Source organism: Geotrypetes seraphini, chromosome 5 (assembly GCF_902459505.1).
Source record: "Geotrypetes seraphini chromosome 5, aGeoSer1.1, whole genome shotgun sequence".
In the NCBI taxonomy this organism is placed as follows: Eukaryota; Metazoa; Chordata; class Amphibia; order Gymnophiona; family Dermophiidae; genus Geotrypetes; species Geotrypetes seraphini.
In genome coordinates, this window is record NC_047088.1 from 261,231,368 (window position 1) to 261,257,651 (window position 26,284).

General features: G+C 43.3%; 1 protein-coding gene across 8 annotated transcripts in view; it reads right to left on the reverse strand.

Annotated features, from left to right (window-relative positions):
- TNS1 (tensin 1) overlaps positions 1–26,284 on the reverse strand; it is a 606,988-nt gene that overhangs the window by 76,489 nt on the left and 504,215 nt on the right. For 6 of the 8 annotated variants that reach the window (XM_033945995.1, XM_033945994.1, XM_033946001.1 and 3 more), the window contains 2 exons: positions 16,640–16,726; positions 4,063–4,262 (listed from right to left, as the gene is read on the reverse strand). In XM_033945995.1, the coding sequence (XP_033801886.1) occupies positions 4,063–4,262; positions 16,640–16,726 (287 nt within the window). The remainder of the gene's footprint in view (positions 1–4,062; positions 4,263–16,639; positions 16,727–26,284) is intronic. The other 2 variants (XM_033945996.1, XM_033945997.1) reach the window with 1 other exon arrangement.

Sequence of the window (26,284 nt, forward strand, 5' to 3'; positions counted from 1 at the left end):
ACAATAGGGGAAAATATCCTTGGTGACTACAATATATCTCTGAATCTTTTTCTGGCTTGTGAGTAATTTATTGGCTTGCTGACTTTTCTATTTTTTTGCCGCCTCTGTGTCCCCGACCCTAATGAAATTCTTGAAACGCGTCGGTGGGGAACAAGGCATATCCGATTATAAGATAAGTTTACCATTATGCAATAATTAAGTATTCTAATGTCTAATATTGCTAACGTTTTATAAATGAGCACTGACACTTTATAAATTATTCAAATAAGCAAATAGCTGCACATATACATCACACTATAAAAGCTTCCGGTGAGGACGGCTACCACACAATACATGGTGTGGCATTCTGAGGAACATTGTGTGAATTGTATACTTATACAGTAGTGGACAATTTATGATTGTTGGACCCTCTAAGGTACAGCACACACAACCACACACTGTTCTTAATGTGGCCATGCATCATTCCTGAATCTTTGTAGGAGTCTAGGCCACTGGAAATACCGCTCAATGAAATCAAATGAAGCCACAACCACGTTCACATTCCAGAGCTCATATTGTGATGTCATAATGCCTCATTCCACCAATGCTTAAGAGCCAACTTCACCAGTGATGTCACAATGGCTTGATTATTCCCATACAGGCAGTCCCCGGGTTAAGAACGAGTTACTTCTTAAGTCGGATTTGTATGTAACTCAGAACTTGTGGATTTTAAGATTCTGCTCCCAACTGACACAAGGACCAACTGTCCCTACCAGTGTTCCCTCTAAGGTACAGAATGTATAACCACACACTGTTCTTAATGTGGCCATGAATCATTCCTGAATCTGCTACAGGAGAAGTGTAGGAGTCTCTGCCACTGGAAATACTCCTCAGTGAAATGAAATGAAACCAAAACCCCGTTCTTAAGTAGTAAAATTCCAGAGCTCATATTGTGATGTCATAATGCCTCATTCCACCAATGCCTAAGAGCCAACTTCATCAATGATGTCACAATGGCTTGATTATTCCTTTACAGGCAGTCCCCGGGTTAAGAACGAGTTACGTTTTTAAAGTTTTTTTAAAGTCTGATTTGTATGTAACTCAGAACTTGTAGATTTTAAGATTCCTGCTGGTTACCTCTGCTCCCAACTGACAAAAGGGCCAACTGTCCCCAGTGTTCCCTCTAAGATTCAGCAAGCACAACCACACACTGCTCTTAATGTGGCCATGCATCATTCCTGAATCTGCTACAGAAGTGAAGGAGTCTAGGCCACTGGAAATACTGCTCAGTGAAATCAAATGAAGCCGCGACTGTGTTCTTAAGTATGAGTCGTATTTAAGTTGGGTGTCTGTAACTCGGGGACTGCCTGAAGTTCAAAAAGTAGGCCAGTGGACTGAATGATCATCTATGGCTTGTGCTATCTTAGTTCATTGCAGGGTTTTCATACCTGGACTCACAGATAAGGTTCTGGAGAGTCGTGAGAAGAATTGAAGATGCTGAGTGCAAGAGGACCAGAGAGCAAGGTATTGCTGCATTTCGGACAGGAATTGCAGCCAATGGGCTAAGGAGTTATATCCCTGCTTTTGGAGGGTAAGGGAAAGAAAATGAGCCTTAAGCTTTCCGTCCCTTGTTCTATTTTCACTCATGTTTTGTCTGGTGTTGATTTGCCAGATCTGGAAACATCATTGTATCTCTGAAGATTAATGTCAAGGCAAGACAAGTTTTTCAGAGATGAATCCAGAGATGTACCTCATGCCAATCAAGTGCTCATCATTTTGGAGAGTCTAGAAGACTATATCAAGAACTTATTCAGTACTACTGTCAAGGGAGTCCAGAAGAGTTGGAGGAATCCAAAAAGAAGCCCTATAAGAAGCAGATCAGCTTTCTAAGTGCATAGGATTGTCCAGGTAGAGTAGAGGAACTCTTAAGATCTTCTATTCTGTTCTGGACAATTTTAGCCTGCCTATATCTGAATTAGGTTCAAAGCACTTAACAGAAAGAAAACGCATTTTGTTGGAATTGTAGGTCTAAGGACATAACAGAGTGACAAAAAACCATGTCTATAGCCTACAATCTCTATAACTGTGTAGAATCAAAGATATATTTTCTTTGATTCTATACAGTTATCGAGATTCATTTTGGACAAGGAGGTGAGGATTGTAAGTACTCCTATCAGTAGCCAAGATAATGCTCGTAGTCAGTAAGTTGGGTCCACTTCAGGTTGCCTGATTCTTTCCTGTAATAAATGATGGCGTAAAATAGTTTTCGATTTTTTTGATACTCCTCCCTCAGTGATTGTGGACTAACTAACAGTTGAAAGAATGTTTAATTTTTCATTTGTATTATTTCTTTACATAATTTGATGTATGATGGATACTGTTTAATTTCATTATGATTGTTATAGCCTAAAATATTTCTGAGGCTATTCAGGGTTTTCCAATGTCTGCAAAACAGCAATCTCTACCATCTCTTCCCCTATTCCTCTCTTTTTCTTCCTGAGGTAGATCATGAGGAGACAGCCCAACCTACCTGAACAACCACTTCATCAAAACCACCTCAACCAGGCATAGAAAAAGTCACACCCTCCAATCAAAGAAGTTAAACGGAAAAAACTTTATGATGGCCTCCTAGCCACTCAAGCAGCAAAATTAGAAAACCAAATCTCCAATCGACTGATAACGACCCCCAAACTACAAACATTCAGAAAAGATATAAAGACTATACTCTTCAAAAAAATCCCTGAAAAAGACTTAACTCCACAAGCTTCCGTCTTTCCACCCACCGCCTCCCTGACCTCCCGAAAAAATCTGATCTACTCTTTATCTTCCCTGGAAATGTCCATCTCCCTTGGTTTATGTCCAGATATAGTGTATTGTAGTTCAATTTGCTGAAGGTAAGATGGTTTTTCTATTACTAATTGCTTTTATCATTGTAGGAGAGACAACACTTAGAAATACATATTCAATGGGCTTAAGTAGGCAGAAGAAGGCAACTGTCCCCTGATATTCACTGGTAATTAACCAAACAGTACCATCTAATATCCCCTCTGACAGTTACAAGCCTGTGTGGTTAGTGCCAGAGTGGTCCATGGGGTGGTTCTAGCAATTATGCGAGCATCAGCCATATTTCGTGCCAGTACCTGCGTAGCTAACCAGGCAGAAAGAACCACACAGAAACAGTCCTACGTTTGCCCATTTATGCAGGTGTTAGCAATGAAAATTGAAACCACTAGACGGACATTCACTAGAATCCCAAATATCCCCAAACCAGCAACAAAACAATAGAGTGGTATTTTCCTGAAATTGTTCAACGATCATGAGGAAAAGACTTCAAATGCTCAAGTGTCTGAAAATTTTAAGGCATCGGGGTTTGTAGACCGATGATGAAGTCCAAAGCCCCACATCTAATGTCTTAAAATTCTTGGACACTTGGGCGTTTGAGGTCTTCCCCCCGTGATTTTTAAATGACTTCAGGAAAATACCACTACACTTCCCCCTCCGTATTCGCGGGGGTTAGGGGCAGAGCCGGCCCGCGAATATAAAAAAACCATGAATAATATTCAGGCCGGTTCTGCCCCTAACCCCCCGCTTCCCCCGGCTATTTTAAGCCCTGAAAGCCCCCCCCTTAAGCCTTACCTGGTGGTCTAGCAGGTTTTTGGGGCAGGAGCGATCTTCTCACGCTCCTGCCCCGTGCAGATCGCTCACAGGAAATGGCTGCCTTGAGCTTCCGTAGTCTCTCGAGCCATTTCCTATGAGCAATCTGCACGGGGCAGGAGCATGAGAAGATCGTTCCTGCCCTGAAAACCCACTAGACCACCAGGTAAGGCTTAAGGGAGGGCTTACAGGGCTTAAAATAGACTGAAAAATGAAAATGCATTTTTGGGTTTAAAACTGCGACTAAGTGAATCCGTAAATACGGAATTCACAAATACAGAGGAAGAAGTGTATACTGTATCTATTGTTCTGTTGCCAGCACTGAAAATTAAACATCACCCATATAGCTTCCAGGTTGGTGGCTGAACAGGTTCAATATTGGGTTGGCGGGGGGGGGAGGGTTTTTTTAAAAAGAGAATAAGCAGGCACCTCTCTGGGTCTTCCTCCAGGGTTGGCTAGGATGGTGTTGAAGACCTCAGGTGACACACAGCGGACAGGCGATCGGATACTGGTGGGGCTTCTCACTGTGCTGGAGTCCTGGGGGCTGGTCTCATATTGACCTTCGCTGGAGGTGCGTCTTCGGGCTGAGACAAGTATCTCATCTTGACCCTTATCGCGGGATTGAACTCCTGGAGATTAAAATGCACAGTTTAGAAAAAGAGATTAAGTCTTCAGACGTGTTTAAATTCACCGAGGACCACACTAGTGATGTGCTGACAGCAAGCTGGTTAAGATATTTGTACAATGCAATAAGTTCTCAGAATGCAGCATAACATATCGTGCTGTACATTTTATGTGATGGTAAAGGGAAATCAGAGTACCTCCACTTATTTTGAAGTAATATCTGCATCAGGCTGCCCAGTGGTATAAATTGATTTCTGGATTTTTAAATAAAAAACCAAAAAATAGTCTTAGAGATATTTGGAGTATCGAGTTAAAACAGCATATTTCTGTTTCTCGTTGGCCACGAATCTGGACTTGGAGATTAAGATGTACAATGTCAGCATCTATGGTTGTTTTTATTACATAGAATTTTTTGGACTCCAGTTCGGTTGAATAAAGTAGATAGTTCTAAATCTAATAGATGTTGGCATTGTCATATTGATATTGGGACTTTGGATCATCTTTTATTTTTTTGTCCATTGATACTTGGCTTTTGGAAGTCGATTTGGGGGCAAATTAATAATATTCTTCAATCCTCTATTCCTTTGACATATGAAGCAATAATTTTTGGAACGATTCTGCATGAGAAACCCACTTTGGATAGAAATAATAGTCGCCTTTTCATGATCTTATCAGGAATAGGGGTTCAAATGATCACATCTAATTGGAAAAATCATGATAGGATTAATTTTAGTTTTTGGTGGGCAACTGTATGTGCAACATATAAATATGAAAAGATTATGGCAGAGCGTTTAGGGTTTGTTAAATCCTTTAAGGGGATTTGGGGGTCCATTAACTAATTTTGTCACATTATAATTAAAGTGATTCCTTTTTCTTTATGTTAGATTCCTTTGCACATCCAGGGTGGGTGGGAGGGTGGGGGGTGTATTATTTATTTAGAGGTATAAATTTCATAATATTCTATAATATTGATGAGTATAATATAATATCATTACTGTTATAGGTTAAGAAGGGATTTAAAATTTTTATTGTAATATTTCTGATGTTAATAGTGTATTTTCATATAGTTGTTTTTTGGGGTTTTTTTTTTCGATTTTTCAAATGTATACATTGTCAAGTTCAAAATATCAATAAAGAAATTAAAAAAAAAAAAAAAATGTCAAAAAATATATCCAGGGGGCAGTATAGTAACAGAGCTACACCCGTCAGCTGCCTCTCTATTGCTGATGGTCCAGGAGGAGGCAAACATAGCATCAGGACAGTAGATTACCAGTCTTCATGATACACAAATTACATTTCCTTAGACCCAAATCTTAAGGGGCCAATATTAAGCCTATGATGGTTGGTGTTTTTTAAAACACCAGTCACCGGGGTAAAATATATTTTCACTCAGAGAATAGTTAAGCTCTGGAACACATTACCAGAGGTTGTGGTAAGAGTGGATAGAGTAGCTGGTTTTAAGAAAGGGTTGGACAAATTCCTGGAGGAAAAGTCCATAGTCTGTTATTGAGAAAGACATGGGGGAAGCCACTGCTTGCCCTGGATTGGTAGCATGAAATGTTGCTACTCTTTCGGATTCTAGAATTTTGTTACACTCTGGGATTCCGGAATGTTTCTATTCTTTGAGATTCCATATGGAATGTTGCTACTCTTTGGGGTTCTAGAATCTTGTTACTCTCTATGATTCCGAAATCTTGCTATTCTTTGAGATTCCGTATGGAATGTTGCTACTCTTTGGGATTCTAGAATCTTGTTACTCTCTGGGATTCCGGAATCTTGTTATTTTTTGAGATTCTGTATAGAATGTTGCTACTCTTTGGGTTTTGGCCAGGACCTGGATTGGCCACCGTGAGAATGGGCTACTGGGCTTGATGGACCATTGATTTGACCAGGTAAGGCGATTCTTATGTTCTTACTCTTATGTTCTTATTCAGAACTAGTATGTGGATACTGACCAGTGCTGAATGTCCAGGAATCAGCACTGACCAGTGGTACTGTCCCCTTAGTGGTGATATTCAGATTGCTAACTGGACAAAGGCAGGACAGCCCAATAACCAGCTTCACCCACTGACTGCCCCGGCATGTCTGGATAGTGCCGCCAGTCAGAGGGGGTTCAGTGGCAATATTCAGTTAGAGGTTGATTCTATAAAGGCACTTAATTTACCATATTGGCAAAATACTCTTAATAGACTCAATAATTGGTTAAAAAAAAAAGAAAAAATCTGATTCCATAAAAGACAGGCACCTATCCCGCGGTGCTTAGCGGTGCCTAAATCCTAAGTGGTCGTTTCTATGGGCAGAGCATGACTTAGGCATCACTGAGCACGATTTTCCACAAACTTAGGCGCCTGAAAAGTAGGCCTTTAAAACCCTGGCATACATGGCTGACGCTAGCTGCGATTCTAAATAGCGCCATTTTTCTAGGCGCTGGCTGATTTAGGCACATTTTATAGAATCAGCCCCTTAGTGCCACTGAATATGCCACTGTGGCACTCCACTGTTTACTCTCCTCCATTGAGAAAAATGACGATTTAACCCTACCCTCTGTTTTCTATCCGATGACCAATTCCTAATCCACAACTGAACTTTGCCACCTATCCCATGAGTCTTTCATTTTCTCAGGAGCTTTATCTAGATACACTACATCAACCAGCTCACCTTTATCCCACATGTTTATCCACATCTTCAAAAAAGTCAAGCAAATTCGGTGAGGCAAGATCTTCCTCGGCTGAACCCATGCTGACTCTGTCTCATTAAATCATGTTGGTCTATGTGTTCCACAATTTTATTTTTTATAATTATTTTCACCATTTTGCCTGGCACTGAAGTCAGACTTACTGGTCTGTAATTTCCCGGATCTCCCCTGGAACCCTTTTTAAAAATTTGTATAATATTGGCCACCCTCCAGTCTTCAGGTACTACAGATGATTTTAGCGACAGGTTACAGATCACTAACAGCGGTCAGCAATTTCATGTTTGAGTTCTTTTAGTACCATCCGGTCCAGGTGATTTATCACTTTTTAACTTGTCAGTTTGGCTTAGTACATCTTCCAGATTCACTCTGGATCTAGTTACACTATGGAAGCAAAATGTTGATGTCTTATTAATATTACACTCCCTGTCCACACCACTGATAAAGCTGTGTGGCAGCCCTAGGAGCCATTCTACTGCCATGGTATGCCAGCTCCTGCCAAGACTTTGCTTTCCAGTTGTTTGTGCATCAGTCCGACACAGGTACGGCGCTGCAACTCAATGCCAGTACAAACCCTGATGCACACAGAAAAGTATAACACATCTATAGAACACAGAGGGCGTTCGAAAGACTGCTGAACATAAAACAGAAGAGTCTAATAAGTGGCTTGAAGCCTGCTGTAAAGAAGAACGTTTAGATACATAGGAGGAGGGGGCAGTATGTGGAAAAACAGCAGGCCATACTGTAATCAGGATTACAAATACGTACCTTATAAACCTGATTAGTAACGAGCAAAGAGTGATTCACAAAGAACTTGTTTAACGATTTACAGAGAATATTTTGTCAACTGAGGGGAATTTATGATTGGATATAAATAGTGGGGTTCCCCAGGGGTCTGTGCTGGGACCACTGTTTTGTTGTTTTTTTTAAAATAGATCTTTATTAATTTTCAAAACTAATACAAAGTGCCATAAATTATACATACATTCATTACAAAATAAGCACTTAAATTCCATCAATAACAAAGAAGATAATAAATATCCCTCCCCTCTCATCCAACAATTTGATCAAGAAATGAACCAAAAAATATATCTACCCACCCACCAACCCACCCCGTCCTGGATATGTATAAAAATAAAGAAAAGATTTGAAAACCAAGAAACTATGTTGAATTAACAAAGGATGTCAACGGGCCCCAGATCAAATTAAATACTTTGCTATGCCCCTGGTATATCTGCATTCACCTTTTCCTATTTGTACCCTAAACATAAACTGGCCCACCACAACGGAAAGTTGAGCCGATCACAATCCTTCCAACTGCATACCTATCCCTGTCATAATCATGAAGAGCCTGCCTTTGCAGCGATCCATAGGAGGCTTGACGTGCTGCAAAGTTCCACATACGTCAAAGGGATTGCTGATTCCAGTATAAGGTTAATCTCTCCCCAGTTTTTTTAACATATTTATCAATGATCTAGAGATGGGAATAACTAGTAAGATCATTAAATTTGCCGATGACACGAAGTTGTTAAATCGTGTTGAGAATTGTGGAAAACTGCAAGACCTTGTGAGACTGGGTATCGAAATGGCAGAAGACGTCTAATGTGTGTGAGAGCAAAGTGATGTACGGGGGGGGGGGGGGGGGGGGGGGGAGGAGAAGAGGATCCCGAACTATAGCTATGTGATGCAGCGTTCCACATTCGGAGTCACTGCCCGGGGAAATGATCTAGGTGTCATCATTAAGAACATAAGAAGCGCCATCTCCGGATCAGACCTTCAGTCCATCAAGTCCGGCGATCCGCACACGCGGAGGCCCTGCCAGGTATACACCTGGTTTATTTTATAGCCAACCATACTTTATATGCCTCTCTCAAGGAGATATGCATCTAGTTTGCTTTTGAAGCCTAGGACTGTCGATTCTGCAATAATCTCCCCTGGGAGAGTATTCCAGATGCCAACCACTCTCTGTGTGAAGCAGAACTTTCTGACATTAGTCCTGAACTTGTCCCCCCTTAGCTTCATTTCATGTCCTCTTGATGATACGTTGAAACCCTGAGCTCAGTGTGTCGTGGCAGCTAAGAAAGCAAATAGAATGTTAGCAATGAACAGTGGCACGTCAATCGTGCGCGGGTCAATGGCGTGCTGACAAAGGCAAGCCAAGATTGCGCACCACCGTTTCCAGCGCTTTTACGGCTTACTGGGAGCGTTTTCAGGGGGAATGGGGGAAACCCCCACCATAAATGCTCCCTCTCCGGCTGGGGGAATGCACTGAAAACTCCCGAACAGCGAGAGAGTGGAAGTTTTCAGTGAATTTTGGGGGGATACCCCCTCCCACCCCCACCCCAACGGGAGCGTGACCACCCCCAACCCCCTCAAAACGCTCCCCGTAAGCTATAAAACTGCTGGAAATGGCAGCACGCGCTCGTCCTGCGCGCAAATGTCAGCACGCAATTGGCCTGTGCGCTTTAGTTACGGAACCGGAATGAACAGGAAAAGAATGGAAAACAAAGACGAGAATGTTATAATGCTGTTCTATGACTCCATGATACGGTCACACTTCAAATACTACACTTCTCCCTCCGTATTCGCGGTTTCAGCATTCACGGTTTCGATTATTCACGGTTTTTAGCTTGCTGGCTCCTCCCCCAAAATGACATCAGCTTGCATAGAGAAATTGCTGATTCCAAGCGTTTACGGAGAAAATCGCCGATTGACGGCACTTTCTTCACCGTGTTTTGCCTCTCCTTCAGGAACAGGCCAGGTTTCCCACCATGTTATTCGCGATTTCACCATATTCACGATGGTTTTTAATAGAAAGCAGCCAATAACATTTGAAAAAGTTATTTGCGGTTTTTCCGTATTTGCGGTTCTGTTAATCCCCTATCACAGCGAATACGGAGGGAGAAGTGTATACGCAATTCTGAGCACCGCATTTCAAAAAAGATAGAGCAGAAGTAGAAAAAAATACAGAGAAGGACAAAGAAATGTTAAACAGAACAGCACCAGCGCAGGGTTGGGGTCAAGTCTGTACCAAGTCCATGTAACTAAGGAGAGAGGACAAAGCATTCCGGTCCCACTCAGGGACAGGGGCTCTCAGACCGCTAGCTAGCCAGGGCAAGAAGGCCCATATGCATTTTAAATACGTCCAAAACAATGTTTCCATTTTTCCCCTCTGGGGTTTCGAGCTCAGTCTGAAGGAGGAGGGTTAAGGGTGGGGGCATCATTCATCCCTCCTTTTTTTTTTTTTTTTAATGATCCACAAAAAATCCTAAAGGAATTAAAAAGAATCCATTGTTTGGGAGCCAAGAACACGATTCTCGATCGAGGCTGTGCTGGCTGACGGAAAGGGATGGCGGAGGCGCAAATGGGGGAAATTCTTGCAGAGTTTCTAATTTCCAAACAGTGATGTTGTGTCCTTGGAAGAAAGCTCGATTTTAACATAGGGGAATGCCACATTGCAACCTGAAGGTTTTAAGAGCAAAATTAGAAGCAGATGTGCAGCTGTCCTAGGCAGAGGGACAAAAAGGATGATGAATCAACAGGGTTTCCTCGAAGGGATTCCCCAGCCAATGCTGGCTCCTGTCTGCAGATCAGCAGGAAAAAAAAAATGTTGGTTGGTTTTTACCCAGGGAAATCCATTTATCCCATGTAAGGAATGAAATCACCCTATCCTGATCATTATTTTTGAAGGAAGGACGTCAAAGGTTAGAGAAACTTCCTTTTTTAGAAGTCAAAAAAATCTCATGGTTACAAACGTGGTAGCGAAAATGATAATTCCACCGTAATTAATCAAGAAAAAAAACTACGTCTCTTTAGCAGTACTGCCTTGCACACTCTATCTTATTTTGGGAAGGTCTGCAGAATTAAAAGGTCAAATCAAATGCCATGAAGTTTGGCCCTCGTTCGATCCCTGAGTTGAGTCTTCCATGCCCTGGGCTGGGGATGCTGCAGTGTAAAGAATTAACCATACAGCACTTCACTTCTTGTTGTGATGTTTTTGGGAGGGTCACCAATCAATATCTCACATCCAATATCCAGTCCCCAGCTCCTCAGAAGTACCACCTAGGCTTCATATACTATCTCTTCACATAGAAACATAGAAGATGACGGCAGAAAAGGGCTCCAGCCCATCAAGTCTGCCCACTCTGCTTACCCACCCCCTGTCTATGCCCTAATGACCCTCGTAGGGATCCCACATGGGTATCCCATTTATTCTTAAAGTCTGGCACGCTGTCTGCCTCGATCACCTGCACTGGAAGCTTGTTCCAATGATCAACCACTCTCTCTGTGAAGAAATACTTTCTGGTGTCTGCAGCAGCCACTCTCTCCTCCTCTCCCTATTGGCTAAGGCTCTTAACATTTGCATCTCCTCTTCCCATAGGCTAAGGCTCTTTACACCTGCATTGTGATGTCATAGAACTTTCTGATTATAGAAACATAGAAACATGATGGCAGATAAAGGCCAAATGACCCATCATAGAAACATAGAAGATGACGGCAGAAAAGGGCTACAGCCCTTCAAGTCTGCCCACTCTGCTTACCCACCCCCTGTCTATGCCCTAATGACCCAATTTCCTTATCTTGACCCTCGTAGGGATCCCACATTTATTCTTAAAGTCTGGCACGCTGTCTACCTCGATCACCTGCACTGGAAGCTTGTTCCAATGATCAACCACTCTCTCTGTGAAGAAATACTTTCTGGTGTCGCCATGAAATTTTCCGCCCCTGAGTTTGAGCGGGTGCCCTCTTGTGGCCGAGGGTCCCTTGAGAAAGAAAATATCATCTTCCACTTCGACACGTCCCGTGAGGTACTTAAATGTTTCGATCATGTCTCCCCTCTCCCTACGTTCCTCGAGAGCGTAGAGCTGCAATTTGTTCAGTCTCTCTTCGTACGAGAGACCCTTGAGCCCCGAGATCATCCTGGAGGCCGTCCACTGAACCGATTCAATTCTGCGCACATCTTTACTGTAATGTGGCCTCCAGAATTGCACACAGTACTCCAGATGAGGTCTCACCATGGCCCTGTACAATGGAATTATGACATTCACTGGAGATATTGTTCAGCTTTAATGATAAACTTATTAGATTATTTTTATAACACCCCTTCGGGCATGCTTAGCTTATAAAAGTACTTAGCTTGTAGTGTGGTCTTCCTTTCAGGGATATAGGGTTGCCAATATCCCATCGGATAACTTCTAAAATAATCTTGCTCTGTTTTAAAATACAACGATCAAACTTACCCGCATTCCTAGATAAACTCTTAATACCATAGACACCATTGAGAACTTTACAATCTGCAGATCACAATTTACTTGTAATTCCCTCCGTAAAAGTCATTAAGACTTGAAGAAACAAAATATTCACAATTTATGCTCCGCAGCTATGGAATACTCTACCCTCTCATCTTAGAGAAGAACAAAAACTCGATCGCTTTAAGAGCAACTTAAAGTCTTTTGCATTTAAAGATGCTTTTCACACTTAAGTATCAAATGCATGATACTTCTTTTTAAAGAAGTATACAACTCAGGAGACATCCGAGATATTCCCCGTCAACTCTTTACTAAAACTATTGTAGTTCAACCCCTTTCCCTGTTGTATCACTGGTGAGCTTGGAGCAGAAAATATGAGTTACTGTGTTCCCTAATCCTGCCCTTGGCCTGCCTGCCCCCCCCCCCCCCCATTCTCCTGGTCCCACAGTTTACATTTCTCCCTCCGTATTCACGGTTTCAGCAGTCGCGGTTTCGATTATTCACAGTTTTTAGCTTGCTGGCTTCTCCCCCCCAAATGACGTCAGCTTGCATAGAGAAATCGCTGATTCCAAGCGTTTACAGAGAAAATCACTGATTCCCGGCACTTTCTTCACCGTGTTTTGCCCCTCCTTCAGGAACAGGCCAGGTCGCCCACCAAGTTATTCGCGATGGTTTTTAATAGAAAACAGCGAATAACATATGAAGAAGTTATTTGCGGTTTTTCTGTATTTGCGGTTCTATTAATCCCCTATCCCAGCGAATATGGAGGAAGAAGTGTACTTCTTTTTTGTCTAGAAATTAAGCCTGAGATTTTGGAGTGAGGGTACTGGACATAAAGAAGAGTAGGCTAAAGCTGCTTCTGTCCTTGGAGACACTGGCGTCACCAAACAACTTTCACCAGCTGTTCACAGAGCTATGATTTTGCTTAGCTAAAGAAAAGCAACTCCTTGCATGCAACAGGTCAAAATCCAGAAATGTTCAGTTGATCTGGATGAGCTGACAAACTCATCTGGTCATCCAACGGTGCCAAGCCTTTAGCATTTTCTGTTACATCAAAAGCATGAAGCCACAGCAGTTTTAAGTCAAGTTTGCAACATGTATTCCTCAGTCTCTTATCTCATGGGCACTTCCGTCACAGGCCGCTTTAGTTGTGGAAAATCAATATCAACCTTGGCTGGGTCTAATCAAATTCAAAGGCACGAGAACAAGACCTGAGATATTAAACTAACAGATCCCAAATTTTTTTTTCCAGCCAAAGCAGAGCTCCCTGACTTCCCTGTCACCTACTGCATCACGTTGGCGTCCAGTGAGCACTAACAAAATCACGTTTGACTTGTTGAAACATGTTTAGCATTTCTTAAATATGTATGTGTACATATAATTGGAAGGATTGGAGGAGATTAAATGATAACTTTTGGTGGAACTCTGTATGCCATATCTATAAAACGGAAAGATTTATTGCTTTACAAAGGGGTTACTTTAAGAAATTTCAGGATGTGTGGGAACCATTAACAAAATATTGTCAGGATTAAGTAAAATTATTTCCCTTTTATTTATCAGTTCAGGATGTAGGGAGGGGGGTATTTTATTATTACATATATTATATAATAATGGAATATATGGTTGGGAGGGATGGGAAAGGGGAAGGGATAAAAATGTATATAATGTACCAATGATTGTTTATAAGTGATGTATTTATTGTTACTGTGAATGAATATATTTTACACTTAATGTAATTTTGAAGAAGAATAAAGAATTTATAAAAAATAAAATAAAAATATGTATGCATGTAATTTTGTAAACTGCATAGTTATTATGCGGTATAGAAATTTTTAAATAAATAAATTTGACAATGTAGCATGTCAAGCGATCCCTGTAGCTAAGTCAAGTCACCATGTTGAGCCTCTAAGACACAGGTGTCAAAGTCGGTCCTCGAGGGCCGGAATCCAGTCGGGTTTTCAGGATTTCCCCAATGAATATGCATGAGATCTATTTGCATGCACTGCTTTCAATGCATATTCATTGGGGAAATCCTGAAAACCCGACTGGATTATGGCCCTCGAGGAGGGACTTTGACACCCCTGCTCTAAGACCTCTTCAGCTCACACCCCTATAGTCACTGGTAGAGTGCCCACTGGAAGGCATGGTCTAACCAGTAGGGATGGTTCTTTGGGCTAGGCCCACCCAGTTCATCTCTTTCGCTGTAGCCAAAACAGGACTGGGGGTTTAGGCTGTGACTTAGGTAAAACAAGGCCTAAGACATTTCTTCTTCGTTTAGTATTCTGTGCTGTATATTTTTCAAACTCCTGCCGTGCAACGTCTTCAGCGCTTCCTATGCAAACATCTCCTATTTATTTATCTCATTAGTTTTATATCCCGTTTCCCCCAGGGAGCTCCGAACGGGTTACAGGTTAAACATACATAAAATACAGTTAACAGGTTACAATATGACAGTTACAGAACAATTTTAGGATACGAGGTTGTGTCCTAATTCTATACAGAGTAGGGGGGGGTCTAATACCAATAAACTTAAAATAGAGTTCAGAAGTTAGAATTTGCCATAGGGGAGAGTGTGGTGCAGTGGTTAAAGCTACAGCACTCAGAACCTTGTGGGTTCAAGCCCCAGCTGCTCCTTGTGACCCTGGGCAAAGTCACTTAATCCCCCCATTGCCCCAGGTACATTAGAGAGATTGTGAGCCTGCTGGGAGAGGGGGGGAAACTACTTGAGTACCTGAACAAATGCATGTAAACCGTTCTGAGCTCCCCTGGAAGAACGGTATAAAAATAGTTATCCTCAACAGTGTAAGTTTTTCAATACAAATTTTTATCCTAACTAGACACACGTTAGGGATTTAATACGAATATATGTGGAGGGGCAAAATTTTTTAAAAAAAATCATCCAAAATGTGGGGTTTTTTTGGGGGGAATGGGAAACCTGTACGTTCAGCAGTTTAATCGCCCAGACCAACACTATGGGTAAGTTTAGAACACTTTCCCGACCCAAAAATCGCCTAAGTCCCAAACACCCAAAACAAGACCTTCCAGGTAAAGGAGGGACCAATCCTTTGCCTAAAAGAATTGTGGAAGCAACGATCGCGGCAGGAGAGATGCTCAATCTCTCCTGCCGCGATCGCCCAAAACCTCCCCGAATGTTCCCGACAGGAGAGACACCCACTCTCTCCTGCTGCCACCTCCCCCCCCCCCAAAGTGGCACAATCTTTCCCATCCCCCTTGCCAGATTGCCCAGCCCACCTCACGGACCCCCCTTCACCCGGAGCCCCCTAACCCCACCCAAGGCTGGCATGGGCGTGGTTTCAACCAGAAGTGGCCTTGGGCATCCGTAAGCATCCCTATGAGACAGACGCCTTAAATGCAGACCCCTAAAATGCTGGCCTATATTTAAGGTGTCTGTTAGAAAAAAAAAAAGGCACGATTCTGTACAGGACGCTGATATGTGATTGACGCACGATCGACAGCCACTTCCTAGGTGGCCACCGAGATAGGCGTCCTTTAGAGAATCAGGCCCTTTCTGTTTAAACAATATTTGGGAGAAAAGTTTTTCATTCAATGTATTTTTAGATTCAACTCTGCCTAATTATTGAATTTCTCAGGATCTGCTGTATATAAGTGATTATATTGTATTATTGTTATCATATTGGGTAACCAGCCTGTCCACAGGCAGAAGTGAATAGTTTCATATTTAAAAAAATACAAATGCAGTTTCCTATTTCCAAACCACACCCCACAATGTTCAAAAACCACTGCATGGTAATAAAAAAGTATTTCAGCTGTGACCTCCAAATGAGACTCATGGAGAGCACAGTTCTCCACTAACATAGCTAGCCATGCTGCAGCTCAGGGAGGTGAGAATGGGGTTACCATATGGTTCCAGAAAAAGGATGGATTGAGACATTGCTTTCAATGGAAGTAAAACCTGGATGTCTCAATCCATCCTCCTTTTTTTCTGGAGCCACAGGATAACCCTAGGTGAGGAGAGCTGCCCGCAGCCCCACAACAAGTCAGTGACGGAGCTGAGGATAGAACCCAAGAACTATGGCTCTTAACCCTTTATTTGGCATTGCTGCTCAGAAGCAACTTGTGTCTTCTATGGCTCTTATGGAAGATCTGCGTCTCCAAACTTGGCCCTGTTGATCTCGTTCAACATCAACCTACGCAAAGCAGCTGTTTCAACATCTGCCAATTAAAGGGTTAAAGAAGAGTGTCTGCCTGGTTGTCAAATAGGTTCGGAACTACAAAAAGGATTTTTCCAATCATGGCTCACAATTTCCATGCCAGCCTGAAAGAAGCTCGTAATCCTTCCCTGACGGAGCCACTGCCTGTTCCACGGGTTAGTCATAAACCCATGCAGATGTAAGACAGCAAAGCATGCAAATGTGAGGCAACAAACCCATGCTGGTCGAGACAAGGAAATGGAACAAACCAGCAAACGAGGAGGATCGCTGTCTATGCAGAGGAGGGTGGGGGGCACTTAGGCTTTTCCGGATGTTCCGGAGTTTGGCGTTGTACTCTGACAGGTATGACGTTAAAAAGGATATGGAGAGGGGTGACCCAAAGAGAAGAGAGACAGACGTAACAACAAAAAGTGGAAAGAAAAAAAGGAAATATTAGTTGGATATCTGAAGTGAATTAACATTTCCACCAATGATATTGATTATACAGTAGGCATCTGATCCTCTTATTGCTAAATTCACAATAAATGATATTTATAAGGAGGGGGAGATTTTATAAAGGATTTTTCGCATAAGTACACCACTATATATGCATAAAACATCTCTTATAAATTTACCCCATATGTACACACTGTACCAAACATGAACATTCTTGAACGCAATCCGGAAGTAGCAGTATTCCGGGGGGGGGGGGGGGGGGGGGGGTGGAGTTTGGGAAGTTATAGTTATCCATGCCACTGTGAAGATGGGCCATTGATCTGATCCAGGAAGGCTATTCTTATGTTCGTATGTAAGGTGGCATCTTGGTGGTAATGTTTAGGAAGCAGTGATTTTAGAAAGCTTTTGTCACATCTTTGTGGGAGGGGTGGGTTTGATTTTTTTTTTTTTTACCCACGTCCAGCTTTCTAAAATTGCTGAATAGACCAGGGGTGTCAAAGACCCTCCTCGAGGGCCGCAATCCAGTCGGGTTTTCAGGATTTCCCCAATGAATATGCATGAGATCTATTTGCTTGCACTGCTTTCATTGTATGCTAATAGATCTCATGCATATTCATTGGGGAAATCCTGAAAACCCGACTGGATTCCGGCCCTCGAGGACCGGAGTTGCCCATCTCTGAGCTAGATGCACTAAATCAGGGGTGTCAAAGTCCCTCCTCGAGGGCCGCAATCCAGTCGGGTTTTCAGGATTTCCCCAATGAATATGCATGAGATCTATTTGCTTGCACTGCTTTCATTGTATGCTAATAGATCTCATGCATATTCATTGGGGAAATCCTGAAAACCCGACTGGATTCCGGCCCTCGAGGACCGGAGTTGCCCATCTCTGAGCTAGATGCACTAAATCAGGGGTGTCAAAGTCCCTCCTCGAGGGCCGCAATCCAGTCGGGTTTTCAGGATTTCCCCAATGAATATGCATGAGATCTATTTGCTTGCACTGCTTTCATTGTATGCTAATAGATCTCATGCATATTCATTGGGGAAATCCTGAAAACCCGACTGGATTCCAGCCCTCGAGGACCGGAGTTGCCCATCTCTGAGCTAGATGCACTAAATCAGGGGTGTCAAAGTCCCTCCTCGAGGGCCGCAATCCAGTCGGGTTTTCAGGATTCCCCCAATGAATATGCATGAGATATATTTGCATGCACTGCTTTCATTGTATGCTAATAGATCTCATGCATATTCATTGGGGAAATCCTGAAAACCCAAACGGATTGCGGCCCTCAAGGAGGGTCTTTGACACCCCTGGAATATACAGAGGCTTAAAAATATAAGAAAAGCCATAGCGGGTCAGACCAATAGTCCATCAGGCCCAGTATCCTGTTTCCACAGCGGCCAATCCAGGTCACTAGTACTTTTCTTTGCAAACAGTAGCAACATTCCATGCTACCGATCCCAGGCCAAGAGGTGGATTCCCCCATGTCTGTCTCAATAGCAGATTATGGACTTTTCCTCCAGGAGCTTGTCCAAACTTTTCAGAGACTCTCTGGGTGCCCAGAGGGATTTCCGAAACCCGGCAGTATGTCCGAGTTTTGGAAGCCATGTCTGGAGGGCATATGCGCATGTGTGGCTGTTGGCGCTAGGCACATGATGTCATCGTGTCGACATTTGCACGTGCGCAGACGCGGTCCCGAGCTTGGGAAGCTTTGTGAGGAGGCGGGGTGGAGGGCGGAACAAGTCGGGGCTGGAGGCAGGGCTGTTGGGGAGAATCAGGGCGGGGTCAGGTGTCCTGGCAACCCTAGCTGAGGTAAGCCAAATTCATTCCATTTTGTGCAAGGCAAATGATAACAAATACAAATTCCCTTGATAAGTAATTGCGTCTTGGCTGTATATGTGCTGACCTCCCTGGGCAAGCTAGATTAGCCAGCCAAACCAAGCTAGTATACCACACCCACGTACGCATTGCCTACAACAGACTACACTTGGCAGAGCCTTTTGTAAAATAGTCCAGTAATTCCACCTATACTGGCTTGGATGCTTGAGTTCCCCTCTATACATCCTTTCTAAATCTGCCTTCATGTGCCTTTATAAAATAGGCTTAAACTAGGTATCTACTTCTCTCCCCAGATAAGTGAAATTATTGTACTATAGTAACATAGTAAATGACGACAGATAAATTTCATAACGGTCCATCCAGTCTGTCCATTAGTTATACACATGGAGGGACACAGGGCGCTAGTCACCCAACGTCTAGCAGTGGTAAAATGTCTATTTTCGAAAAGTACATCTATTCTTTTTTTTGTAAATTGTCTATCTGAATGACCAGGCATTTGATCGTCCAGACCGCCACTATGTCCATCTATATACCGCCACTATGTCCATCTATATACCGCATTCTCAACCAAAAATTTGTCCGAGTCCCAAACGCCCAGAACAAGACCTTTTGGACGTGGGAGGGACCAGCTTTGTGATAGACTGGCCACCTAGACATGGCAACAGAGCAGTGGGACACCTTACAGGGCACTGCTGTGAATGTTGCAAAAAGGGTGCCACATAAACATCTCACCAGAACTCCCTTAACCCATTATTCCCACCTGTCTACAACCCCAATAGCCCTTATGGCTGAAGGTGACAGTACAGGAAGGTTTTTGGTGGGCTCACATTTTCCACCATTAATATAGTGGTTAGAGTGGCTTATGGGCCTGGGTCCTCCTCTCTATGGTTCACTAGCCCATCCCCCAGGCTACTTAAGACACCTCTGTGCAGTTCTACTCGGCTTTCCTATAGCAGGTACTGATGTTCCGGAGGCAGGTATGTACTTTTTTATTCTGAACTTTTTGGGGGTACAATGGGGTTAGTGTACACGGTGGTGGGGGGGATATGTGTGGGTCTTTACTTTGTCCCTGCAGTGGTTATATGGTCACTTGGATTCCTTTTTGGCACTTACACCTGCTTTTACATTGTCTAACTCATAACATATAGGTTTTGCCTAGCAAGTCTTGTCAAACATTTGATTATCCCTGCAGGACAACTAAGCCTAGATCGGCCCACATCCTGTCCACATCCCACCTTAACCACTCCTCCCAAAACACCCCTTTCAGCTCTGGGCGCACAGTGGGATTCAGAGGCCTAAAATGTCCTGAATACATCCAAAAAGCCGTTTCGATTATCAGCCCTTAGACAACCTGTCTTTTAGGACAACCAAGTGCTGACTTGGGCAGGTTTTTAGACATGTTTAAGTTTCGATTATGAGCCCCATTATAAATTCATGATTACATTAATGTCTTTTCTATTGGATATTTCTGGGCCATAGATCGTAAAGTCCACCGGTACTGTCCTAGGTTCCAACTGCTGGAGTTGCCGTCCAAGCACACTCCAGCCTATCCAACCATCCCGTTAATTACAGGATACATAGTCTAGTAACATAGTAAATGAAGGCAGATAAAGACCTGAACGGTCCATCCAGTTGGCCCATTAGTTATACTCATTATTAAATATGCAGGCATACGTACCGTAAAGTCTGGCCAGTTCCCATTGATGTCCTCCATAGCCCATCCTATACCAAATCACCATATTTGGGACACAGACCATGCAAGTTTGCCCAGTATCAGCCTTATTTAGTTCTTTAATTTATAGCATTCATTTTCTAATTAGAGATTCTCTGTTTATCCACGTCTTTTTGAATTCCTCTCCACTACTTCTCTCGAGAGGGCATTCCAGGTATCCACCACCCTCTCCATGAAAAAGAATTTCCTAACATTGCTCCTAAGTCTTCCTCCCCATAACCTCAAATTATGTCCTCTACTTTTACCATTTTCCCTTCTCTGCAAAAATTTGATTCTATATTAATACCTTTCAAGTATTTAAACATCTGTATCATATCTCCCCTATCCCTCCTCTCCTCCAGAGTCTACATATTTAGGTCTTCCAGTCTCTTCTCATACTTCTTTTGGCTCAAACCCCTTACCATTTTGTCACCTTCTTCTGGACCGCTTCAAATCTTTTTATATCCTTCACCAGATATGACCCTTCTAGTTATTAAGGTTAAGGATCGTAAACGTCTTCAGCTTGTTCAGAATACTGCTATCAAAATCGTAAATTTGATCATGTAACTCCTCTACCAAAAGCTGCTCAGTGGTTGCCTGTTTCACATAGAATAATTTCTAAAATTCTACCTCTGGTTTTTAAAATTCGAGCAGTAGAAGCTCCTTTCTAGTTAGGCAGATATCTGACGCCTTACCCATCTCGATCTTTAAGATCTATTAATGAAAATCATCTAACTGTTCCTTCTGTTTGTCAAATAATATCCGATAACGCATCGGCGTGCCATTCTTTTCTGTACAAGGTCCTGAACTCTGGAATTCTTTTGCCAGTTCATCTAAGACTCCAAAAATTGAATGTAATTTAAAGAGGAGCTCAAAACATATCTTTTTGCAGACGCTTTCACAAAATTTCAGATTTTAGTTATTGGCTAGATACGAATGGCTTGGAAGACCTGAATCTCTTATGTGCGTTTCCTCCCAGCTTTTCTTTTTAAGACTGTATTGTATGATGCTTCTATGTTTTATTGCTGATTTATTATCTTTTTGTAATTTGATATACTTGATGGGAGTTGTTACTTCCTTTTCTTTTTGGCTTCCTCGGAAGCTCTTTCGATTGTTACTATCCTATCTATAAAATTAATAAAAATATTTTGAACAAAAAAAAAAAAATGGAGTTCCTTTCCCTGTTTCCCTCACAGTCATGTTATGCCTCAACACTGTTTTTATCTTACTTGTAATGGTAAGCCGCATAGTTATATTTTGATAGGCGGGATATGAACTTGGAAACGTGAAGACAACGCACAGCACTATTACTGAGTCATCAGGCTGGCCGGGCAGCCATTTTCTCAGATGCTGTGTTATTTCTAGCAGGCACGGCTATTTTAATGAACAGAGTCAACATGTTGGCTAATACTGTCATAAACATGATTTATGAAAACAGCTTTCCGCACGAGAAAATAAATGAGAGGTATTTTTAATGTTTCTATTTATAGAGCGATGGATATTGTGTACATCTGAAACTTGAGTGGTGAGAGGTTAAGTGGCCCACTCCAGGTCTCAAAGCATCCAAGAAAATTAAACCAAGGCTGCCAGATTCTCAGCTCTGTGCTTCGTTTGCCCCCCGCCCTCCCCTCCCAGGCTGGTGGAAGGCAGAAGAACGCTCATTACGCTTTCCCGGGGAACCAACCTCTAAACTCTAAACCCTTTCGAGTCTGTGCGCGATACAGGCACATGCCTGCATAGCCATGCTTGGGCACCAAACCAATAAATAAATCCTAGGGCTCAAGAAATGTAAAATTAGAAGTGACACATGAAATTCTGTGCATGTCGCAGAGAGTCGCCAGCCAGCACATGAGAACAGCAGAGAGAGACTGCAATAAAGCACGCGCGCACATCCTGTTTCCTCCGTGCCTTCTTGTCACCAGCTCCAGATACCAAACGCTTGCTACCACCCTGGGCTTGAAGAACTATTTTTTGCCCCTTCTTTTCACTAAGAAAGAGGATGACTTTCATAAAACTCTTGTAAAATGTACCACAGCTTAACTCCCATACCATCTCCCCATCCTCTTGTATCTCCTTTTTGCACTTAGAATGTAAGCTCTCGGAGGTAGGAGCTTCTTCCTACCGATCGCACCTGAATGCCTTGGGTTATTCATGCACTGCATCCCTTCACTGATGTATCTTCATTTTTCCTTAAGCAGAGATTAAAGCCCAATATTGGCCGATATTCTTCCTGTGGCGGTCAGCAAGTATCGCAAGGTAGAGACCCACTGAATTTTGGCTTCAGTTTCATTTATGGTGCTCAAACTGGCCCCAAATCTGTTTTCTGCCTAGTTTCAGTTTCGGGCAAAAGGCTACAGCCATGGCTTGGGCTTTGGCCCAAACTGTCTGTGTGTTTTTGGTGGAAGCTGAAAATTAGAGCTTTATCCAATTTGTCTCCCACCCTACCTGCCCCCTAAAAAGGAGTTGCCTTTTCCTCCTGCCCCCCTGTAAGTACCCCCTCAAGCCTATGTTATACTCCCTGGCGTTCTAAGGGCGCAGTCAGGGCAGGAATGATCCCCAGTCGCTCTCTGTGTCCAGAGAAAGCTGGGGCAGATGGTGGTTCACAGCAGGAGGAGGGGAAGTCCTTGATAAAGCCGTCATTTTGGCGAAACATGTTGGACGTGTACCCCCCTGGCCGACAGACAAAACACTGTTTAAGATAAGTCCAATTAAGCTAAGCTTTATGCAAAGTTATTAGAATATGAGCATTATTTATGGATAAAAGTAAAAGGTATGTAGTTTAAAAAGGCTAATGAGGAAGTAGGGGTTTGAATATATTTGAGCACAAAAGGCCTCTTCTATCAAACTGTGCTAGCAGTGTTTAGTGCAGAGAGCTGCTCCCGAGGTGTCAGGTCAAAAGCGCGCCGGGACAAAGGCGCACGCAGACAATTGAGCGCAGTGTGGAGGCGCACGCCGAAGAAAATTACTGTTTTTACGGCTCCGACGGGGGGGGGCGTGGGGGGGAACCCCCCACTTTACTTAATAGAGATCGCGCCGCGTTGTGGGGGGCGTTGTGGGGGGTTGTAACCCCCCACATTTTACTGAAAACTTAACTTTTTCCCTGTTTTTAGGGAAAAAGTTAAGTTTACAGTAAAATGTGGAGGGTTACAACCCCCCAAACCCCCCACAACAACGGCGCGATATCTATTAAGTAAACTGGGGGGGGATCCCCAACAAAACCCCCCGTCGGAGCCCCTAAAAACAGTAATTTTCTTGTCTATGAACCGCTCCCGATGCTCATAGGAACTTTGATTAAGGCCTGCTAAATGCTAAGGCATCCATTGTATTCTACGGGCACCTTAGCACGCGCTAATCGGTTCGCATGCCTTAATTAAAGGACCGCCTGGTGAGATAATCTTACAGTAATGCATCCTTGGGGTGTCGTGCCGAGGTTTCGTTGGTGTGAAGAACCTCTTCAGAACTATTTTGGGTATTCGGGATCTTTGTGGTCTGATCAGGCTTTCCAGCAGCTGGTAGAGAAAACCCAGAAACGTCCCTTCTCGCCGAAGCCCTGGAGCCTGTCTGACCGAAAGCTCCTGATCTGGGCAGTGATCCAAAGGGAGCCTAAATCTTTCCGACTCTGAACGGTCTCCAGAAAATTCAGAGAGCGAAGGAAGAGCAGAGGATTACCAGGTTTACCTTCGGAATCCTTATGTGTGTGATGGCGCCAAAGCTTCATGTCACACTTTGGGCTCTTTTTTACAAAGCCGCGGAAAACTACCGCCTGGTAACACGCCTTCGTAAAAGGAGCCCTTTATTATCAAATACACAAGCAGGCACCTAATACATGGAATGTCCACGCTGACCACATTTCATCTGGAATCATTTCCCTCCCACCTTCCAATTACTGGTGCCGCCATACCTACGATACATTGCCTGACCTGCAACCTAAGGGGGGGGGGGGAACCAATTAACATGGGCCACCGTTAAGGCAGATTATTTTACCAGAGGTCCCATTTTATGCAGTAGAATCTCAGCCAATCAGTTAACTGGCATGCTCAACCAATCAGCTCGAGCTCCTAAGGCAATGTCCAAAGTGGTGCTCCTGATCCAATAACCTCCCCTCCCTCCCTCCAGCATCAGCAGCCCAATCTCCCTCCCTCCATTCCCAAAGCAGTAGAGCCAATCCTAACAATCTCCTCCCTCCCTTCTTCCGTTCCCAAAGTAGCACGGCCGATCCTGACAATCCCCTCCCTCCTCCCTCACTCACCTGTCAATGTAGCGGCAGATGGCGAGCAGAGAAAGTGTCAGTAAACAGGCAGTTTCTGGCCAGCCCCAGCAGGGCCTTTCCTCTGCCATGCCACTATATATATATAGAAGGAAATTCTAAAACCAGCTCCTAAATTAATTGAAAAACCCCATTAGAAATATAAAAAAAAACAAAACCCAGCAAGGTTGAAGCACCTACCAGCGTCTAAATAAAATGCACTGGAATCGCGCCTGTGTAGATGATTTAATTTGCTGAATGTAAAAGTAAGCATGGCCAATGTCGTTTGTAGCGTTAGGTGGCTTAAAGCACCTATGGAGATGCAAGTCACACAAATATAGGCACCAGAAATATAGGCCCGGAAAACCCTGGGCTACATTTCTGGCGCCTATCTTTGCTGGGGGATCGTGACAATAGTCTACAGCCTGCCATCAGCTGATCGTGGCTGGGAAATCCCCGATCAGCTGAGCTGGCAGGACTCCCGAAACTGCGGGATTCTGGAATCTCGATACTCTTTGGGGATTCCAAATAATAGTAACATTCCAGAATGTCAAAGAACAATAACATTCCGGAATCCTCACTCGATACGTCAGGCTCCTTCTCGGAGAGTACTGGAATCTAGACTCAAAGCCCACTTCTTTGAAGCTGCTTCACTTCCAAACTCCAGCCCACCTTCTAAGCTCCGATATCTGTCTCTTCATTCCCTCTGTAATTCCCCCACCTGAGCACTGTGTATTGATGCACCTTCTTGACTAGATTGTAAGCTCTTCTGAGCAGGGACTGTCTCTTCTGTGTTTTGACATACAGCGCTGCGTATGTCCAGTAGCGCTATAGAAATTATTTGGAGTAGTAGCATGGAATGTTGCTACTCTTTGCAGATTCTTCATGGAATGTTGCTGCTCTTTGGAGATTCCAAATAACAGCAACATTCCAGAATCTCATAGAACAATAACATTCTGGAATCCTGACTCGATACATCAGGCTCATTCTCTGAGAGTATTCAAATCCAGACTCAAACCCCACTTCTTTGAACATGCTGTCAATTCCAAACTCCAGCCCACCTTCTAAGCTCCGATATCTGTCTCTTCATTCCCTCTGTAATTCCCCCACCTGAGCACTGTGTATTGATGCACCTTCTTGACTAGATTGTAAGCTCTTCTGAGCAGGGACTGTCTCTTCTGTGTTTTGACATACAGCGCTGCGTATGTCCAGTAGCGCTATAGAAATGATTTGGAGTAGTAGCATGGAATGTTGCTACTCTTTGCAGATTCTTCATGGAATGTTGCTGCTCTTTGGAGATTCCAAATAACAGCAACATTCCAGAATCTCATAGAACAATAACATTCTGGAATCCTGACTCGATACATCAGGCTCATTCTCTGAGAGTATTCAAATCCAGACTCAAACCCCACTTCTTTGAACATGCTGTCAATTCCAAACTCCAGCCCACCTTCTAAGCTCCGATATCTGTCTCCTCATTCCCTCTGTAATTCCCCCACCTGAGCACTGTGTATTGATGCACCTTCTTGACTAGATTGTAAGCTCTTCTGAGCAGGGACTGTCTCTTCTGTGTTTTGACATACAGCGCTGCGTATGTCCAGTAGCGCTATAGAAATTATTTGGAGTAGTAGCATGGAATGTTGCTACTCTTTGCAGATTCTTCATGG